This window comes from Castor canadensis, chromosome 2 (genome assembly GCF_047511655.1).
Source record: "Castor canadensis chromosome 2, mCasCan1.hap1v2, whole genome shotgun sequence".
Lineage (NCBI taxonomy): Eukaryota > Metazoa > Chordata > Mammalia > Rodentia > Castoridae > Castor > Castor canadensis.
Window position 1 is genome coordinate 125,396,206 of NC_133387.1, and position 13,712 is coordinate 125,409,917.

The following is a 13,712-nucleotide window of genomic DNA, read 5'->3' on the forward strand; positions in this document are numbered from 1 at the left end:
AATGCACATTTCCTCATGAACTTCTTTTCAGCCCATTCCCTCTTGTTCTGTCCTCATTAAAGATTAAAAAATAGCTCCCTGCCATTCCATATTTAACAATCCTAATGAGAGTTGATACCATTGCCCATAGTAAGAACAGAGCTGTGTCAATACAGATGTCGTGTCCTCCAGTGCAACCACTGGGGGCAGTCCCCCTACCACTGGATGAGCTCGGGACACTTAGGTCATTTCCGTTGGCCTCTTCAAGGGAGGAAACAAAACCCCTACAGGCGCTGTGCCTACACACAGATGTGGAAAATTAATTCAGTTTAGGAAATTAGATCTCTATCTTAGGTTGAAAAGCATCTTTCCCTATCTGGAGACTTAACGGGGCAGACAATGACAGGCTGTCCACATAACCCTTCCCATCACAAGGTCCTGGCTTGGGAAGAGGAATGAATAAAATGGCCATTGGATACTTCTGTTTCAGGACCAAGAAAGTCAGCCTGTTGCTGAGAGGATGCTGCAGGGAGCCAGGATGAGGGAGTCTGGAACTACCCCTGCCTACTTTCGTAACATCTGCCCTATGTGGCAGCAAAGACGTGTACACGGCAGGGTGCACTGAGAGGATTTTCCAACCAAAAAAACTTTTATTTCTTTTTCTCATACAACTCCTTCCAAAATCCTTCTTTACTTCCCACTGAGGGGACCATCTGTAACCAACCTAGCCAGTGTGATCTTCACTACTGGGGAAGCCACCTCTGGGGCCTGGCAAGTGGGGTAGGATGGTCCCTCTGTTTACTACTGGCTACGACGCCGTTTCTTCTTTCTGCCTGTGGCAAAACTGTCACGCCTTCTTTTACGAGGCTGTGAGGACTGCACCATTCCCAGAGCCAGGGGGTTCTCCCCAGAGACACCAAGTTGAGCTCCTGGCTGGGATCTCTTTACAGCATTAGCTAAACCTCCAACTGGGGCTCGCTTCCCAGACTTGGTGACAGGGTGTGAAAGTTGGCCAGGGCCTTGTACCTCAGCACAGGGGTGGGATGCTCTCTGGATGCCCTGACCTCCCGAAACAGGGTGAGGACTGAGGGGAAGGCCCCTTGGAGAGAGGCTAAGTTTGGAGGCCAAGAGGTAGGCAAAGTTGGAGAGTTGTTCATCTTCCTCTTCCTCCTCCTTCTCCCTTTTCTGGACCCCATCCACTGAGTTGAGTGCTTCACTAAAGGAGTTTTCTCTTGGAACTAAAGCATCCCATGTAGGGGAAGTGCTTCCAAGGCTCAGGTAAGATGTTGATTTGGGGGTCTCAAGTATATAAGACTCTTGATTGCCTTGTAAAGATACAAGATCATTAGGCTTAGGACTGGATGGACTGCTATCTTCCCTGCCCTCTCCTTGGAGGTCATAAGAATTAAAATTTGCTAGGCAGGAGTCCTCACTGACCCCTAGTTGGAAGCCACAATCATCTGTAACATCTAGTATGTTGATATGCTCTGTGGCTTCCAAGGGAGAAAAGGGATTCCCTGTGCTCTCTGCCTCTTGGCTAGCCTGAGGGAAGAAGGCATCCTGTGTCCCTAGGATAAAGAGGTTGTCTTGGCATGAGGGCAGCAGGGCATCTTTGGGAGACCCCAGTGTGGAGGCTTCAGTTATTTCCAGCAGTGGGGAGCAACCATCAGCCCAGAGATCATTGGTATCCTGTATGGTCCCAGGGCTCTGTTCTCTGTTTTCTTCGGGCCCCAATGCTGGACTGTTGGTCCCTGGAGGTTCTGGCAACTCTATGGCAGCTACGGCATCTGTTGTTCCACTGGGAAGAACCACAGTGCTCTCTCCCTCCCCAGACAGTGAAATGCTGTTGGTGGAGTCCAGTGCCTGGTGCTTGGCTATACATTCCCCATTTTCGAAGCTCTCTATGACCTCTTCAATTTGCAAGGGCAACTCCAAGCTTACAGCATCCATCTCACTGCTCAGCCACAGTGCTGGGCTGAGAGCCCTGTCCTGGTCCCCAGCTGCCCCAGGGGAAGCATTCTGGTCATAACTCTGAACCATGGAAGGACCTGCATCATTTTCCCACATGGCTGCTAAGGATTCTTCCTGGGACACGGCTGAAGGCTCTGTCCCTCGAGGAAGCACTTCCAATACCCCCATCTGCTGTCCTGTCTGCAACCCCAGAACTTGCTTTTCTAACCCTTGTCCTTGCACAGGAGCTGGATCTGCAAGTACAACATCCACACTGAGAGCTCTCAGGGGTTGGGGACCTTCCTGCCAGCAAAGGGACAAAGCCTCTGAAGTCCTATCAGCCACTAGGCAGTGCCCAGGGGACCCAGCACCTCCCAGGTAGCCATCCTTATGTGAAGATAGTTGGTTCATAACCTCCCCAGACCCCCTTCTCTCCATACCCAAGGAAGGCTGCACCATCTGTGAAGGTGCAAGTTTTAACTGCCGATCCCAGCTGCTGGAGGATAGCTGAGGGTTCCCATCCTTATGCATGCCTCTTGGGCCACATAGGGCTCCCTCTAGCCCACCATGCATTTCTCTTGCCCGCTTGCCTGGAGAAGCAGCCTTTCCAAGGCAAACAGTGGCCCCAGACCCCCGAGGCCCAGGGGTAGGCCGAGGCCGTCCACCCCCATCTTCATCTTCATCAGAAACAGAAGGACTTGAGTCTGACTGAGCGCCACTGCAACTGGGAGGTGCCTGCATATCCTCGTCTTCCTCCAGGGCCAAGAGTCGCTTCTGGACAAGCTGGAAGGGAATGGACAAAGACCACGTATATGGAGGTGTTAAGAGATGACTGAGTGGATGGTAGGAGATGTCATATGGGCAAGACAAGGAAGAAAAGCAAGTAGCTTCAGTGATAATATCCAAGACATACTGCAGCTCTTCCTGCCTTTTTGTGCCTAATTCCTGTTCTTTGAGCCCTTACTCTCATTTCTCATTTCCATAGTCCCACCTACTTGTTCTATACCTGAAGCTGTTCATCACCAAAGCCACATTATCCAAGACAGTACGGGGTTAGAATCGTGAGCTTCTTTGCTGATACCCCTCCTCCCAGGTTTACCTGGGCAATAGTGAGTCCTTCTTCTTGCTCCAGCTCCTCAATCAAGGCCAAAGGATCTCTCTGTTCTTCAGGGGACAGCAGATCTGCCAGAAATTGAGGGTGAATGACAGCTTCCACCTGAGGGACAGAAGGAAAAGTAATGCGAGTGCTTCACAGGAGACTCATCCTGTGAGCCAAAGGTCTCTGGAGATGAAGCCACAGTCCCCACTCCCACCCAGAGTTTGTTATAAACCATGACTGTCAACAGCTACAGAGCTGTACGTACATGTACACACACACATTTCCCAGGTACAGAATAGAGCTGTCTCACCCCAACCCCAGATGTGCCTGACCCCAGGATCTGCTAGAAAGCAACCGTGCGGGCCCAGCCCACCTTGGAAACAAAGACCTCCTGAGAACACAGCTCATCGACGTAGCTCAAGAGACAAGGGTCTGGATATGACCCTTCATCTTCCTGCTGCTCCTCTTCCTGTTTTCCACCTGATGCCACAGTGTCCGACTGACTCCCCGCCAGCCCTTCCATGATGTCAATATATTCTTTCACGGCTTCTGGCGGGATCTCCTTGGGTGTCTCTGGAGCTGGAAGCCTTTGGGGTTTGCGCTGCCGCCTGCGGGGAGCCCGGCTCTTGCAGGCTGCCTTCTTTGGAATGTACACTGAGGGGAGAGCTGGAAACGGGTACAGAAGCCTTGGTCTCTACCACCCAACTCTGTTGTAAGGACAGCAATCTGAGTACATGAAAATGGGTCGAACCATCCTGAAACAGTACCAGCCATGGGAGATTTTAAAGCTGAAGGGTATGACAAAGAGACCACTGTTTTAGGAATCTTTCCACACACCTTGAAATTCCAAGGAAGCCCCTGATCCAGCCCCACATAGGCAGATGAAGTGGCACAGGCCTCACTCACAGTGTAGGTGAGAGAGTAGCTTAAGTTTACTTGGCCAAGACCAATCCCTAGTTTAGGACCAAGAGAAATCAAATATCCAACCCTCTATGGGGCCTTCTGTTGGAACACAGAATGTCACTTCCTGGAAAGAAAGTCGCAGAAGCAAGGCCTTCCCTAATCCTGGCTGGCCTTCCTTCCAGCCTACTCATGGCTCCTATTAGAACTGGGCAGCCTTACCTGGCAGCTGGCAAGCCTCAGGGGCCAGGGACCCTGGAGGGTCAATTTTCAAAGGAGCTGCAGGAGAGAGGCCATGGGAGCCATTCATCAGTTGTGCATTCTGTATCTGCTCCTCCTCAGCCTCAAACTCCATGAACCTGCAGAGGGTGAGGAAGGTGCAGGCTGTACTTGAAAGGAGACCTAGGTGCCAGGCAGCAGCCAAACATGGCCAAGAAAGGAAGTGCCCTCATTTGGACACTGCCTAAGTCAAGTCACCCGGGGGAGGCTGCACATAGGTAACCTAATAACAGACTGGGAAACCTGACAAGGTCACTACATTTTCCGTTCACCTACCTTGGTCACATAGGAAGTTCATTAAGGAAGTGAATAGTGTGGAGCTTGTAAAACTACCCAGGACAGAGCAATAGCCTTTGCTTCTTTTCCATACCTGTTTCACCCAGTCTCACAGGTTGTATGCAGCACTATTTAGTGGAAGCTCGGTGAATGCAATCAGGCCTGTGTAACAGCCTGGTGGGACCTCACAATTGGCCCCTCTTCAAAGCCTCATCTGCCCCTGTCTACAACTGGAAAGAATGGCAAAATTCCTGAACCAGAGCCATGGCAGTTCTCAGCAAGAGGCAGTGCGGGGATCCAGTGTTGGATCCTAAGGTGGAACAGGCTCTGGAGGTACATCTAGGAGGCAATGGGTCTAGGAGATTCAGGGAGAAAGCCAAGCTTGAATTGGAAGAAAGAGCTCCATTTCCTCAGTTTTTTGTTTTTTGTTTTGTTCTGTTTTTTTCTATACTGGGATTTGCACTCAGGGCCTACACCTTGAGCCACTCCACCAGCCTTTTTTTGTGAAGGGTTTTTATTTTGAGATAGGATCTCACAAACTATTTGCCTGGGACTGCCTTTGAACCAAAATCCTCCTGATCTCTGCCTCCTGAGTAGTTAGGATTGCAGGCGTGAGCCATCAGCGTCAGGCTGGGGGGTTGTTTTTGTTTTGACACAGGGTCTCACTATGTTGACCAGGCTGGCTTTAAACTTCTGGGCTTAAGTGATTTTTTTTGGAACTAGAATTTGAACTCAGGGCCTCACACTTGCTAGGCTCTACTGCCTGAGCCAGTCTTCCAGCCTCAGCCTTCCTAGTCAGTAGTGCGCCATCTACAGGTGCACGCCATTCCCAGCCAAAGTTACTCTTTCGCTGAGGATAACCTGGAGAAATGGAGGATAAAGAAACAGGATACTATTCTGGGCATCCAGCACCTTGATCAACCTCTTCCAGAACCAGAACCTCCTGGGACTGGGGGAAAGGAGATTTCTGTGCCACTATTTCCAAAGGAAAGGCTGCCCCAAAGTTCTGTATTAATAGCCACCTGCTACCTGGTAAGTAAGAAAAGAACCTGCCTAGCACCACTTGCCTCCATCACCAGGTCCCTTCCATGTGGAATTTGCACATGTATTGGGCTCCAATCCCATCCTAAGACCTTCAATGTGAAGATCTGGGGACAAGGAGAGCTTCTGAGAGGAATAGGATAGAATAGCCCCAGGCACAAGATGGTGGAAGCAGCAGCAAGGGTCCAGGAGACCTTATCCTAGCCTCTGACAACCTCCCTCACCCACCGCCACCGCTTTTTTTTTTAGTAGTACTGGGGCTTGAACTTAGGACCTATACCTTGAGCAACTCCACCAGCCCTTTTTTGTGATGGGTTTTTTCAAGATAGGATCCTGCGAACTATTTGCCCAGATGCCTTTGAACAGCAGTCCTCCTGATCTCTACCTCCTGAGTAGCTAGGGTGGCACCCCTTTTAATAGTCACCCACATCCTCATATACAAGCCTCTACTGCCCACCCCCTTGGCTGCCTTTCTGCACCCCTTCCCCCCACCAAAGGAAAATAGGGTTCGTCAGACTCACTTTTCTGCCATCTCATAAAAGATCATCCGGTCAAAGTTGCTGGTGTGCTCCCACTCTTGCACAGCCCTGGGCAGTCCCTCCTCCAGGGTCATGGTGGGCTTCAGCCGGGCCAGGGAACGAAGCACTGGGCTAAAACCCCCATTAGGTCAGTCAACGCTCAAAAAGTGTCCCCCCCACACACACACACCTGTCCTGATACCCACCTCAACCCTCATCCCTGCCCCCATCAAGTCCAGCAAGCCCCTCAGGCTTGGGAGACTCTCAACCTCCCATCCAGTCATTCCCATATGGCCTCCTTCCCTGACACATGCAAATCACAAAATCAAACGATTCTCCTCCCTACCTTTTGAAATCAGCCACCCCTAATTCACACATTAAGAAAACATTCATGTTTGCAAATGAATGGTACTCACTATAAAGTAGTCTCAACCCTAAGACATTCCCTAACCCCAGTGAATCTCCAATTAAAGGATGTGTGGTGTTTTTATTCATTGGTTTTTCAGCCAGTCTTTGTCTCCATAGACTTCCAAATACAGTATGAGACCCTCACTTCTGGAAGGCTCCAGGGCCTTTTCTCATCCAGAGTAATCCCAGCCTACACAAAGGGCTTCATTGCTGCTTCTCTGACTTTCCTTAAGTCCTCAAACACTGTGCATCAGAGTCACCTGGGGAAGATTGTAAATATGGGTTGCACTGCCCAGGAGTCCCAAGACTGAGCACCCAAACACTTTCCCTGGAGACTGCTGCAGAGGGTCAGGACTGCACTTGACGGGAGACTCTTCTGGGCACCACTGAGCTTGGGGAGCTGGAGTGGCCAGGACCAAAAGCGAGTGGGGTCCCAAGCAAACCTTAGAGCCCATACTGACTCAAGATTTAGAAACTCAGCCTCCCATCCTCCGAGAGAGAACTCAGAGCTGTGTTGAGAAAACAAGAGTCCCTAAGTTGGTGTTTATCTAGGACTTGGGGGCTTCTTGATTTATTTGCCCAAAGTCAGGGTGAAGGGGGAAATTCCTTTAGGAATTCAGCCCTAAGTTTCTTCAAAGTCCAGTACAATGGAGTACTAGTTGTATGGTGGTTTGCGTAAAAAGTTGAGGGTGCGGTACAGTTGAAAGAGATAGCCAGTGTGGTTGGAAAGCAGAGAAAAATTTCCAGATGACTAATGCCTGCTTGATAAACAAAACACAGCCTGCTTAGCTAAACACACACTCACTCAAACAAGGACCTTCTGGCCTTTTGTGAGCTCTGTGTCTCTTTAAGATTGCCTTTTTATAACAGTAATAAAATCTCAGCAATCCTCAGGGGTAGGTATAATTATCCTCTTTTAGATGAAAAGGCTGAGGGTTTTTCATTGGTTTTTTAGCCAGTCTTTGTCTCCATAGACCTCCAAATATACTATTAGACCCTTACTTCTGGAAGGCTCCAGGGCCTTTTCTCATCCAGAGTAAATGTCCTACCCAAGATCACAAATCTAGTGAGTGGTGGAGCCAGCCAGCCCCACACCCTCCCTGCTCCACCTTGACTTTTCTTGGTATAGTCTGGGAATGGCAAACAAAGTTCTCTGCCTGGCCCAGTGCCATCCTCCACCTCCTGCAGGAATGAGTCAGGGCCCAGCACTCCTCATCCCAGCTGGTTTGCACAGCCTAACTCAATGTCTGAGGGCAAGAGGCAGTGATGGATCAGGAGGGCACTGACACTTGGGATCAGAGACCTAGGTTCCAATCGCTTCTCCTTGCTTTATTACAGGAAATCTCTCTGGGTTTGTCTTCTCTTCTGTAAAAGAGGATAACCATAAAACACTCGCCTGAATTCACAGGGCTGTGAGGATGGCTTGAAGGAAAACACCTGAAAGCTTACCATGAACTGGGAAGAGGGTAACGAGGCTGCCTGCTACTGTCAGTCCTTCTCATTGTATGGTCTCTTTCTCATGACTTGCCCTCACATATTCCTAAATAACCGAAACTCCTACTGCTTCCCAAAGCCTCTTTATTTAAAAGCCCTAGGATGAGTAATCTTGGGTCTCCCCACTTACATGAGAAAGCAAGAGAGTGCTTCTGTGTCAGGACTTTGGGATAGGTGCCTCCGGGCCAAGGCTTTGTAGCGCTGCCAGCGTTGGAAGTTCTCGTAGACGCCCTTTGAGGTGTAGGCAAGCTCGCCCAGTGAGGGCTTCCCTGCAGCCACAGGGCCTCCTTCCCCGGTAGCCCCTTGTGGCCCTAGCCAAGCCTTTTCCAAGGGCAAAATGGGAGCCAACTGAGCAGCTGGTGGTAAAGCCTGAGGAGGGAGGCCTGGGGGGCCCTCCTGGCTCACTCCAACAGCCTGAGTGGGCAGAATGGTCTTCACATTTGAAGTTGCCATGTACCGAGCAGGAGACCCCTCCGAGCCCCCACAGGGAGCACTGGAGGCAATCCAATTGAGGGCTGTCTGAGTGAGGATGAAGTTCTGAGTTTGAGAGGGCTCAGCCAGCCCTGCTTCTGTCTTGACTTTGATAATGACCTTGCCAGTCCCAGCCCCAGTGGGGTTGGGGCTCCCATCCCCTGTCACCAGCAGCGGGTTGGCGAAAGCAGAGAGCACCAGTGGGTTGCCTGGAGAGAATGCTGAAGGTATGGGGGGCTGTGGAGATGGCTCCCAGGATGGCTGGTCTAGCTGGTCAGGTGTCGGCGGGGGGAAAGGAAGTGCGGTAGGAGAAAGAGCAGCACCAGGCTTCATGTTCACATCCAGCCCCAGCAAGGGAGATGCTGCTGAAACAAAGAAAAGGGGGAACTGGAGCAAGAGAAAGGAGATCAGAATTAGGCCATCTGAGATCCTCTTGTCCCCAAGGAATCAGAGCACTGATTCTCAGCAGTGCAAGGAGGGGCTCTCCATGGGGAACTTGTACAGTTCCTCATGTGCAAATGTCCCCCACATGATTTTGATGTTCATTACTCCCAGTTGAGAATCACAGCACTGGAGAAGTTGCTTCCTTTCAACAAGATGCACAGACCCCAAGGCCAAAGCACATGGCCTCCAAAAGACCTCCCTTGCCAGCCCCACAGTGCTTACTAAAATATGGGACAGCAGTGACACCTGTCCTGCAGGGAAAACAGCCCAGGGCAGGCGCTGAGCAGTAAGGAAACCGGGCCAGGAAAAGTTCTGGTCCCTTTCAAGACACTCCTTGAGAAGGAGGCAGTTTCAAAAATATTATTGGGCTGTGTGTGTTGATGTGCATCAATAATCCTAGTCAAGCTGGACACAGGTAGGAGGGTCATGGTCTTGACCATCCAGAACAAAAAGCACCAGACTCTGAAAAATAGCTCAAGTGAAAGGGCTCAGGATGAGACTCAAGTGGTCGCGCACCTGCCTAGCAACTGTGAGGCCCTGATTTCAAAAACACCAGTACAAAAAAAAAGAAAAAAAACAGAGCAGAAACTTAATTGGTCCATCCTGTCCTCTCTTTCCTTTTCCTGTTGCTCCTTATAATCTTTTTCCTCCTTATGTAAAACAACAGGAGAAAGATGCAATCTATAAGTAAGAGCAATGACTCTGGGACCCATGAAGCTTGTATCCCAAAACACATCCCAGCAAGCAAAGGCAGACATCTATCTGAAGCTACTCCAAACAAGAGATGGCAATTCTTTGCTCCCAGCTGCTCTGTGGATCCCACCACCACACAGAGAACTGCAGTTCCCATGACACGGTACTTAGACTGCATGTCTGGGTCACAGCCAGGAATAACTAGAGAGGATTAGATAAGGACCAGGGAATGGTGACTGGAGGACCATCGGGAGAAGGGTTTCCAGAGCTCTGAGAAACTGTTGGACATGTTAAAATTGGGCCATGTAGGCTATCTCTGGTCCTTCAGCTTGGAGCTCCTAATATCAGCAATTTAGAGCAGAGTAGAAACACAGTGCTGAGCTGGTGCTGAGGAAAGGGCACGATGTCTGGAACACAGTTCCTGCAGAGGAGGAACCCTGTGGACACCAGTCAAGGAGGCCAGAACACCAGTGAGTACTTAGTCCATCAGGACCTGTGTCTCCCAGGACTGTCAAGAATAATAATGGAACATAACTTACCTAACACCGAGCTACTCCCCTCCCCCCTCTTCTCTAATTTTTCATTTTTTGGCGGCACTGGGGGTTGAACTCAGGGCATCACACTTGCTAGGCAGGGGCTCTTACACTTTCTCTACTCCACCAGCCCTCCTCCTCCCCTCTTATAAAGAATTTTCCACTCAGTTTCCACTTCCTGGTCATGAAGGAGACATGGAATACAAGCAAACTCAGATTCCGACTCATCTCAACCACAGAGCACAGGGCTGGAACATGCCCCAAAGTACTGAACACAACAAAATGGGTCAGAATTCCACAAAAGGTAGAAAAACAATATCCCAAGGAAGTCCCACTTTCATCCTGGCTGGAGTGACACACATTCCCTGTCCCAATGAATCAGAAAGAGTGTTCCTAAGATCTTAGCTCAGCGGTAGAGTGTTTGCCTAGCATGTGCAAGGCCTGGGTGGGACTCCTGGTGAAAGAAAAGATGAGAAAAAGGAAGAGACCGCTTCGCTGAATGGAAAGAGAAGCCTCTGGGGCTGGGAAGAGCCGTGAGACTCTGGACACCTTCCAGCTGTGTTTTGAGGAGGGTGTCTCTAAAATGAATAACCCACGGAATAGCCTTCTGGCTAGGCTGTCCCCTGCCCCGATCCCCACTTCCCCAACCCTCACCCCACTTTCCCTCACAAGATCAAGAGAGGCCCCAGCTCTATTCCACCAGGACAAATCCTAAAGTGGCTACAATTGCCTAATTGGCTGCATCCTAGAACCCTTTCCAAACCACTCCTACCACATATACCTCTGCCCCATCACACGAATCAAGTGCCAACTGCCATTGTCCTCTGTACTCAGCATGTTCCCCTGAGGTGTCTTCATCCACCTGTCATCTTCCCCAGCCACTGGTCTTAATGGTAAAATCTCCTTCCCCAGCCTCCCCTAGTGTAGCGCCTTTAGTGGGGATGTAGGGTCTCACAGCTTGTTCCCAGGAGAAGTGGCAGGTTTGAATCCCCAGAGATGTGAGCAGGTGGCAGGGACCTGCAGACTTACCTCCATCTGAAGCCATCCTCTCAGGTCTGGGGCACTGACCGTGGCTGTTGTCTGGAAGCCTCCAGAATGAGACAGTCAGGTCCAGGACCCAGAGGGTAACCTGGCTGCAGTAGATACACAGGTATCCAAGGAAAGAAGGTTAAAGACTGAATGAAAACAGAATCAGAACCTAGCACTCATGCATTCTGCAGTGGGGGAGGGGAGACAGAATTGTGTGGTGAGGACGGAAAGACACTTCACATACAGGGGTTCTAGTAAGTATACAAAGACCAGAAACCCCTCCAAATCAGACTGTGGCAACACAACCCATGTGTAACTCTTGTTTGCGACAAGGTCTTACTACGTCAGCCAGGCTGGTTTCAAATTCACTATCCTCCTGCCTCAGTCTCCCAATTGCTGATTATGCATGCCACCCCTACTGGCTGTCTTACACCTCTTAGGGAAATTTGTAAACCCTTTCTTTTTTCTTTTCTTGTTTTCTTTTTCTTTTTTTTTTTTTTTTTGTGATGAGTTTTTTTGACATAGGCTCTCACAAACTATTTGCCCTGGCTGGCTTCAAACCACAACCCTCCTGATCTCTGCCTCCTGAGTAGCTAGGATTACAGGCATGAGCCACCAGCACCTGGCTTGTAAACGTTTTCTCATAAAAGGTAAAGCCGAAGTTTTACCTTCAGTTCTTCACCCATATCTCTCATTGTGTGCCCTGCCATCCCTTCCTGTTCTGTAATTGACTTCCTATTAAGAGCAGGTTGATGGTAGACCCTTGCCTTAATCCAATGATGGCTATATTTTCTGACCAAATTCAGAGCACAAAGTGTGTAGTGTGTACACTTGAGGATCAAGAACACCAGTTGTGATCCAGCGTGTTCAACTGCTGTTGTGCACATCGCTTCCTTGAGAAGCTGTCCTGGGGGCGAGGAGTGTGGCTCAAATTTAGAGAATCTGCCTAGCAAGCCTGAAGCCCTGTGTACAAACCCCTGTAACACTAAAAAGAAAAGAAAAAAACTACCCTGCAAAGCTGAGTGTGGTGGTGTGCACCTGTAATCCCAGCACTCAGGAGGCTAAAACAGGAGGATTATGAGTTTGAGGCCAGCTTGGAAGCAGACTCTGTCAAAAAAGAAAGAAGAGGAAAGAGAGAGAGGGAGACCCCAAAATAAGGTGCCCAGAAGACGCCCAAACAATCCCCTACCTTAAGCTCTGCAGACCCCAGATGCCACGCCTTACCCTTTGCTGGAAAACCCCGCTAAATTAAAAAACTGCAGCTGGGTGGCTCACGCTTATAATCCTAGATACTCAGGAGGCAGAAATCAGGAGGATCGAGCCCCAGCAAATAGTTTTGAGACCGTATCTCGATAGTATCCAACACAAAAAAAGTCTAATGGAATGGCCCAAGTGGTAAAGCACCTGCCTAGCAAGTGAGAAGCCCTGAGTTCAAATCCCAGTGCCGTCACAAAAAAAAAAACCGCAATACAAAACCACAGCTCAAGAGCCAAACTGTGCAAAACAGAATGTACAGCAACAATTATTCCTCCCGTCCTTTTCCCAGTAACCAAGTTTGCTCCCCCAGAGGAAACCAGTATCATTTGTTTCTTGAAACTCTTTGCTTATTTCTTCAGAATCCGTTGGGATCGGGGTTTGAACTCAGGGCTTTGCACTTGCAAAGCAGGTGCACTTGAGCCGCTCCGCCAGCCCGATTTGCTCTGGTTATTTTGGAGATGGCTGGCCTCAAGCCAGATCCTTCTGATCTCAGCCTCCCAAGTATCTGGGATTACACGCACGGCCACCGGCCTGGCCTTGCACAAATTTCTTTTAAGGCAGGGTTCCCAGTGGCGTTCACTGGCCTTGAACACCTGGTCGCAGTGATCCTTCCGCCTCAATCCCCGGGTACCCGGACCAGGGGCGCATGCCATGGCGCCGGCTTCTTGCAGGCATACTTTATGCAACTGCAAGAAAATACAAACTATGTTCTTTATTTTCTTTCAGGTCTTTCTGGTTACAAAGTTAACAGGTTCTGACATTCTTGCCATTATAAATAATAATGCGCAAATCATTCTGCAATGCCATCTTGGTTGTAAAATAGTCCTAACCTCATGTGCTGTCGTGCGTTACTCACCACCGCAACACGGCGCTGACGTGGTCATGAGGCCTGAGTGCGACTCTCGCCCGACCACCAGCCTAGCGCGCAGTGTCACATAGCCTCGCTCCCGCGCGTGCGGGGCATCCCATACCCATCATGCCCTCTTTACCGCCAACACTTTGAAACTGGGCGGGGGAACCGGATGTGAAAGTGGGCAAGGACCAGAGGGGTTGCGAATCCGGGAGCCCCGCTGGTCCAGGCCTGTGAAATGGGTATACATGTGGAGGTGCACCTGGACTGCAGCGTCCATGCGCAGAACACGTTTCCCCCCAGCCCGCTCTAGCAGGCCCTGCGGTGCCTGGCACACAGCACACAGCAGGCAGACTGCATAGGGGTCACCAGCCTGCAAGGTGCCACGCGCGCCCAGGCCAGGTCCTGCGCCACTGCGCCACTGCACCACTCTACCACTGCACCACTGCATCACTGCACCCCCTGCCGGCTATCTGAACGCGAGCCACATG

At 50.3% G+C, this 13,712-nt stretch overlaps 1 protein-coding gene across 1 annotated transcript; it reads right to left on the minus strand.

Moving 5' to 3' along the window:
- Positions 1 to 621: 621 nt before the first annotated feature.
- Positions 622 to 13,672, minus strand: Nutm1 (NUT midline carcinoma family member 1). The gene is made up of 9 exons (XM_074058784.1): positions 13,361 to 13,672; positions 12,893 to 13,057; positions 11,115 to 11,165; positions 8,075 to 8,847; positions 6,046 to 6,174; positions 4,151 to 4,287; positions 3,402 to 3,682; positions 3,029 to 3,145; positions 622 to 2,712 (listed from the first exon to the last, which is right to left on the minus strand). Exons 1-9 carry the CDS (start codon positions 13,670 to 13,672, stop codon positions 781 to 783), a joined length of 3,897 nt encoding a protein of 1,298 aa, XP_073914885.1. The 3' UTR covers positions 622 to 780.
- Between the last annotated feature and the right edge of the window lie 40 nt (positions 13,673 to 13,712).

What these genes read in the sequence shown, in the direction of transcription:
- Nutm1 (XM_074058784.1), bottom strand. Translation starts at nt 13,672, where the DNA reads ATGCAGTGGTGCAGTGGTAGAGTGGTGCAGTGGCGCAGTGGCGCAGGA. An exon ending in GCAAGGCCAGGCCGGTGGCC is followed by an intron (nt 11,166 to 12,892) that starts GTGCGTGTAATC and finishes GGAGGCTTCCAG; the next exon opens with ACAACAGCCACGGTCAGTGC. An exon ending in AAGGACTCACTATTGCCCAG is followed by an intron (nt 2,713 to 3,028) that starts GTAAACCTGGGA and finishes ATTCCCTTCCAG; the next exon opens with CTTGTCCAGAAGCGACTCTT.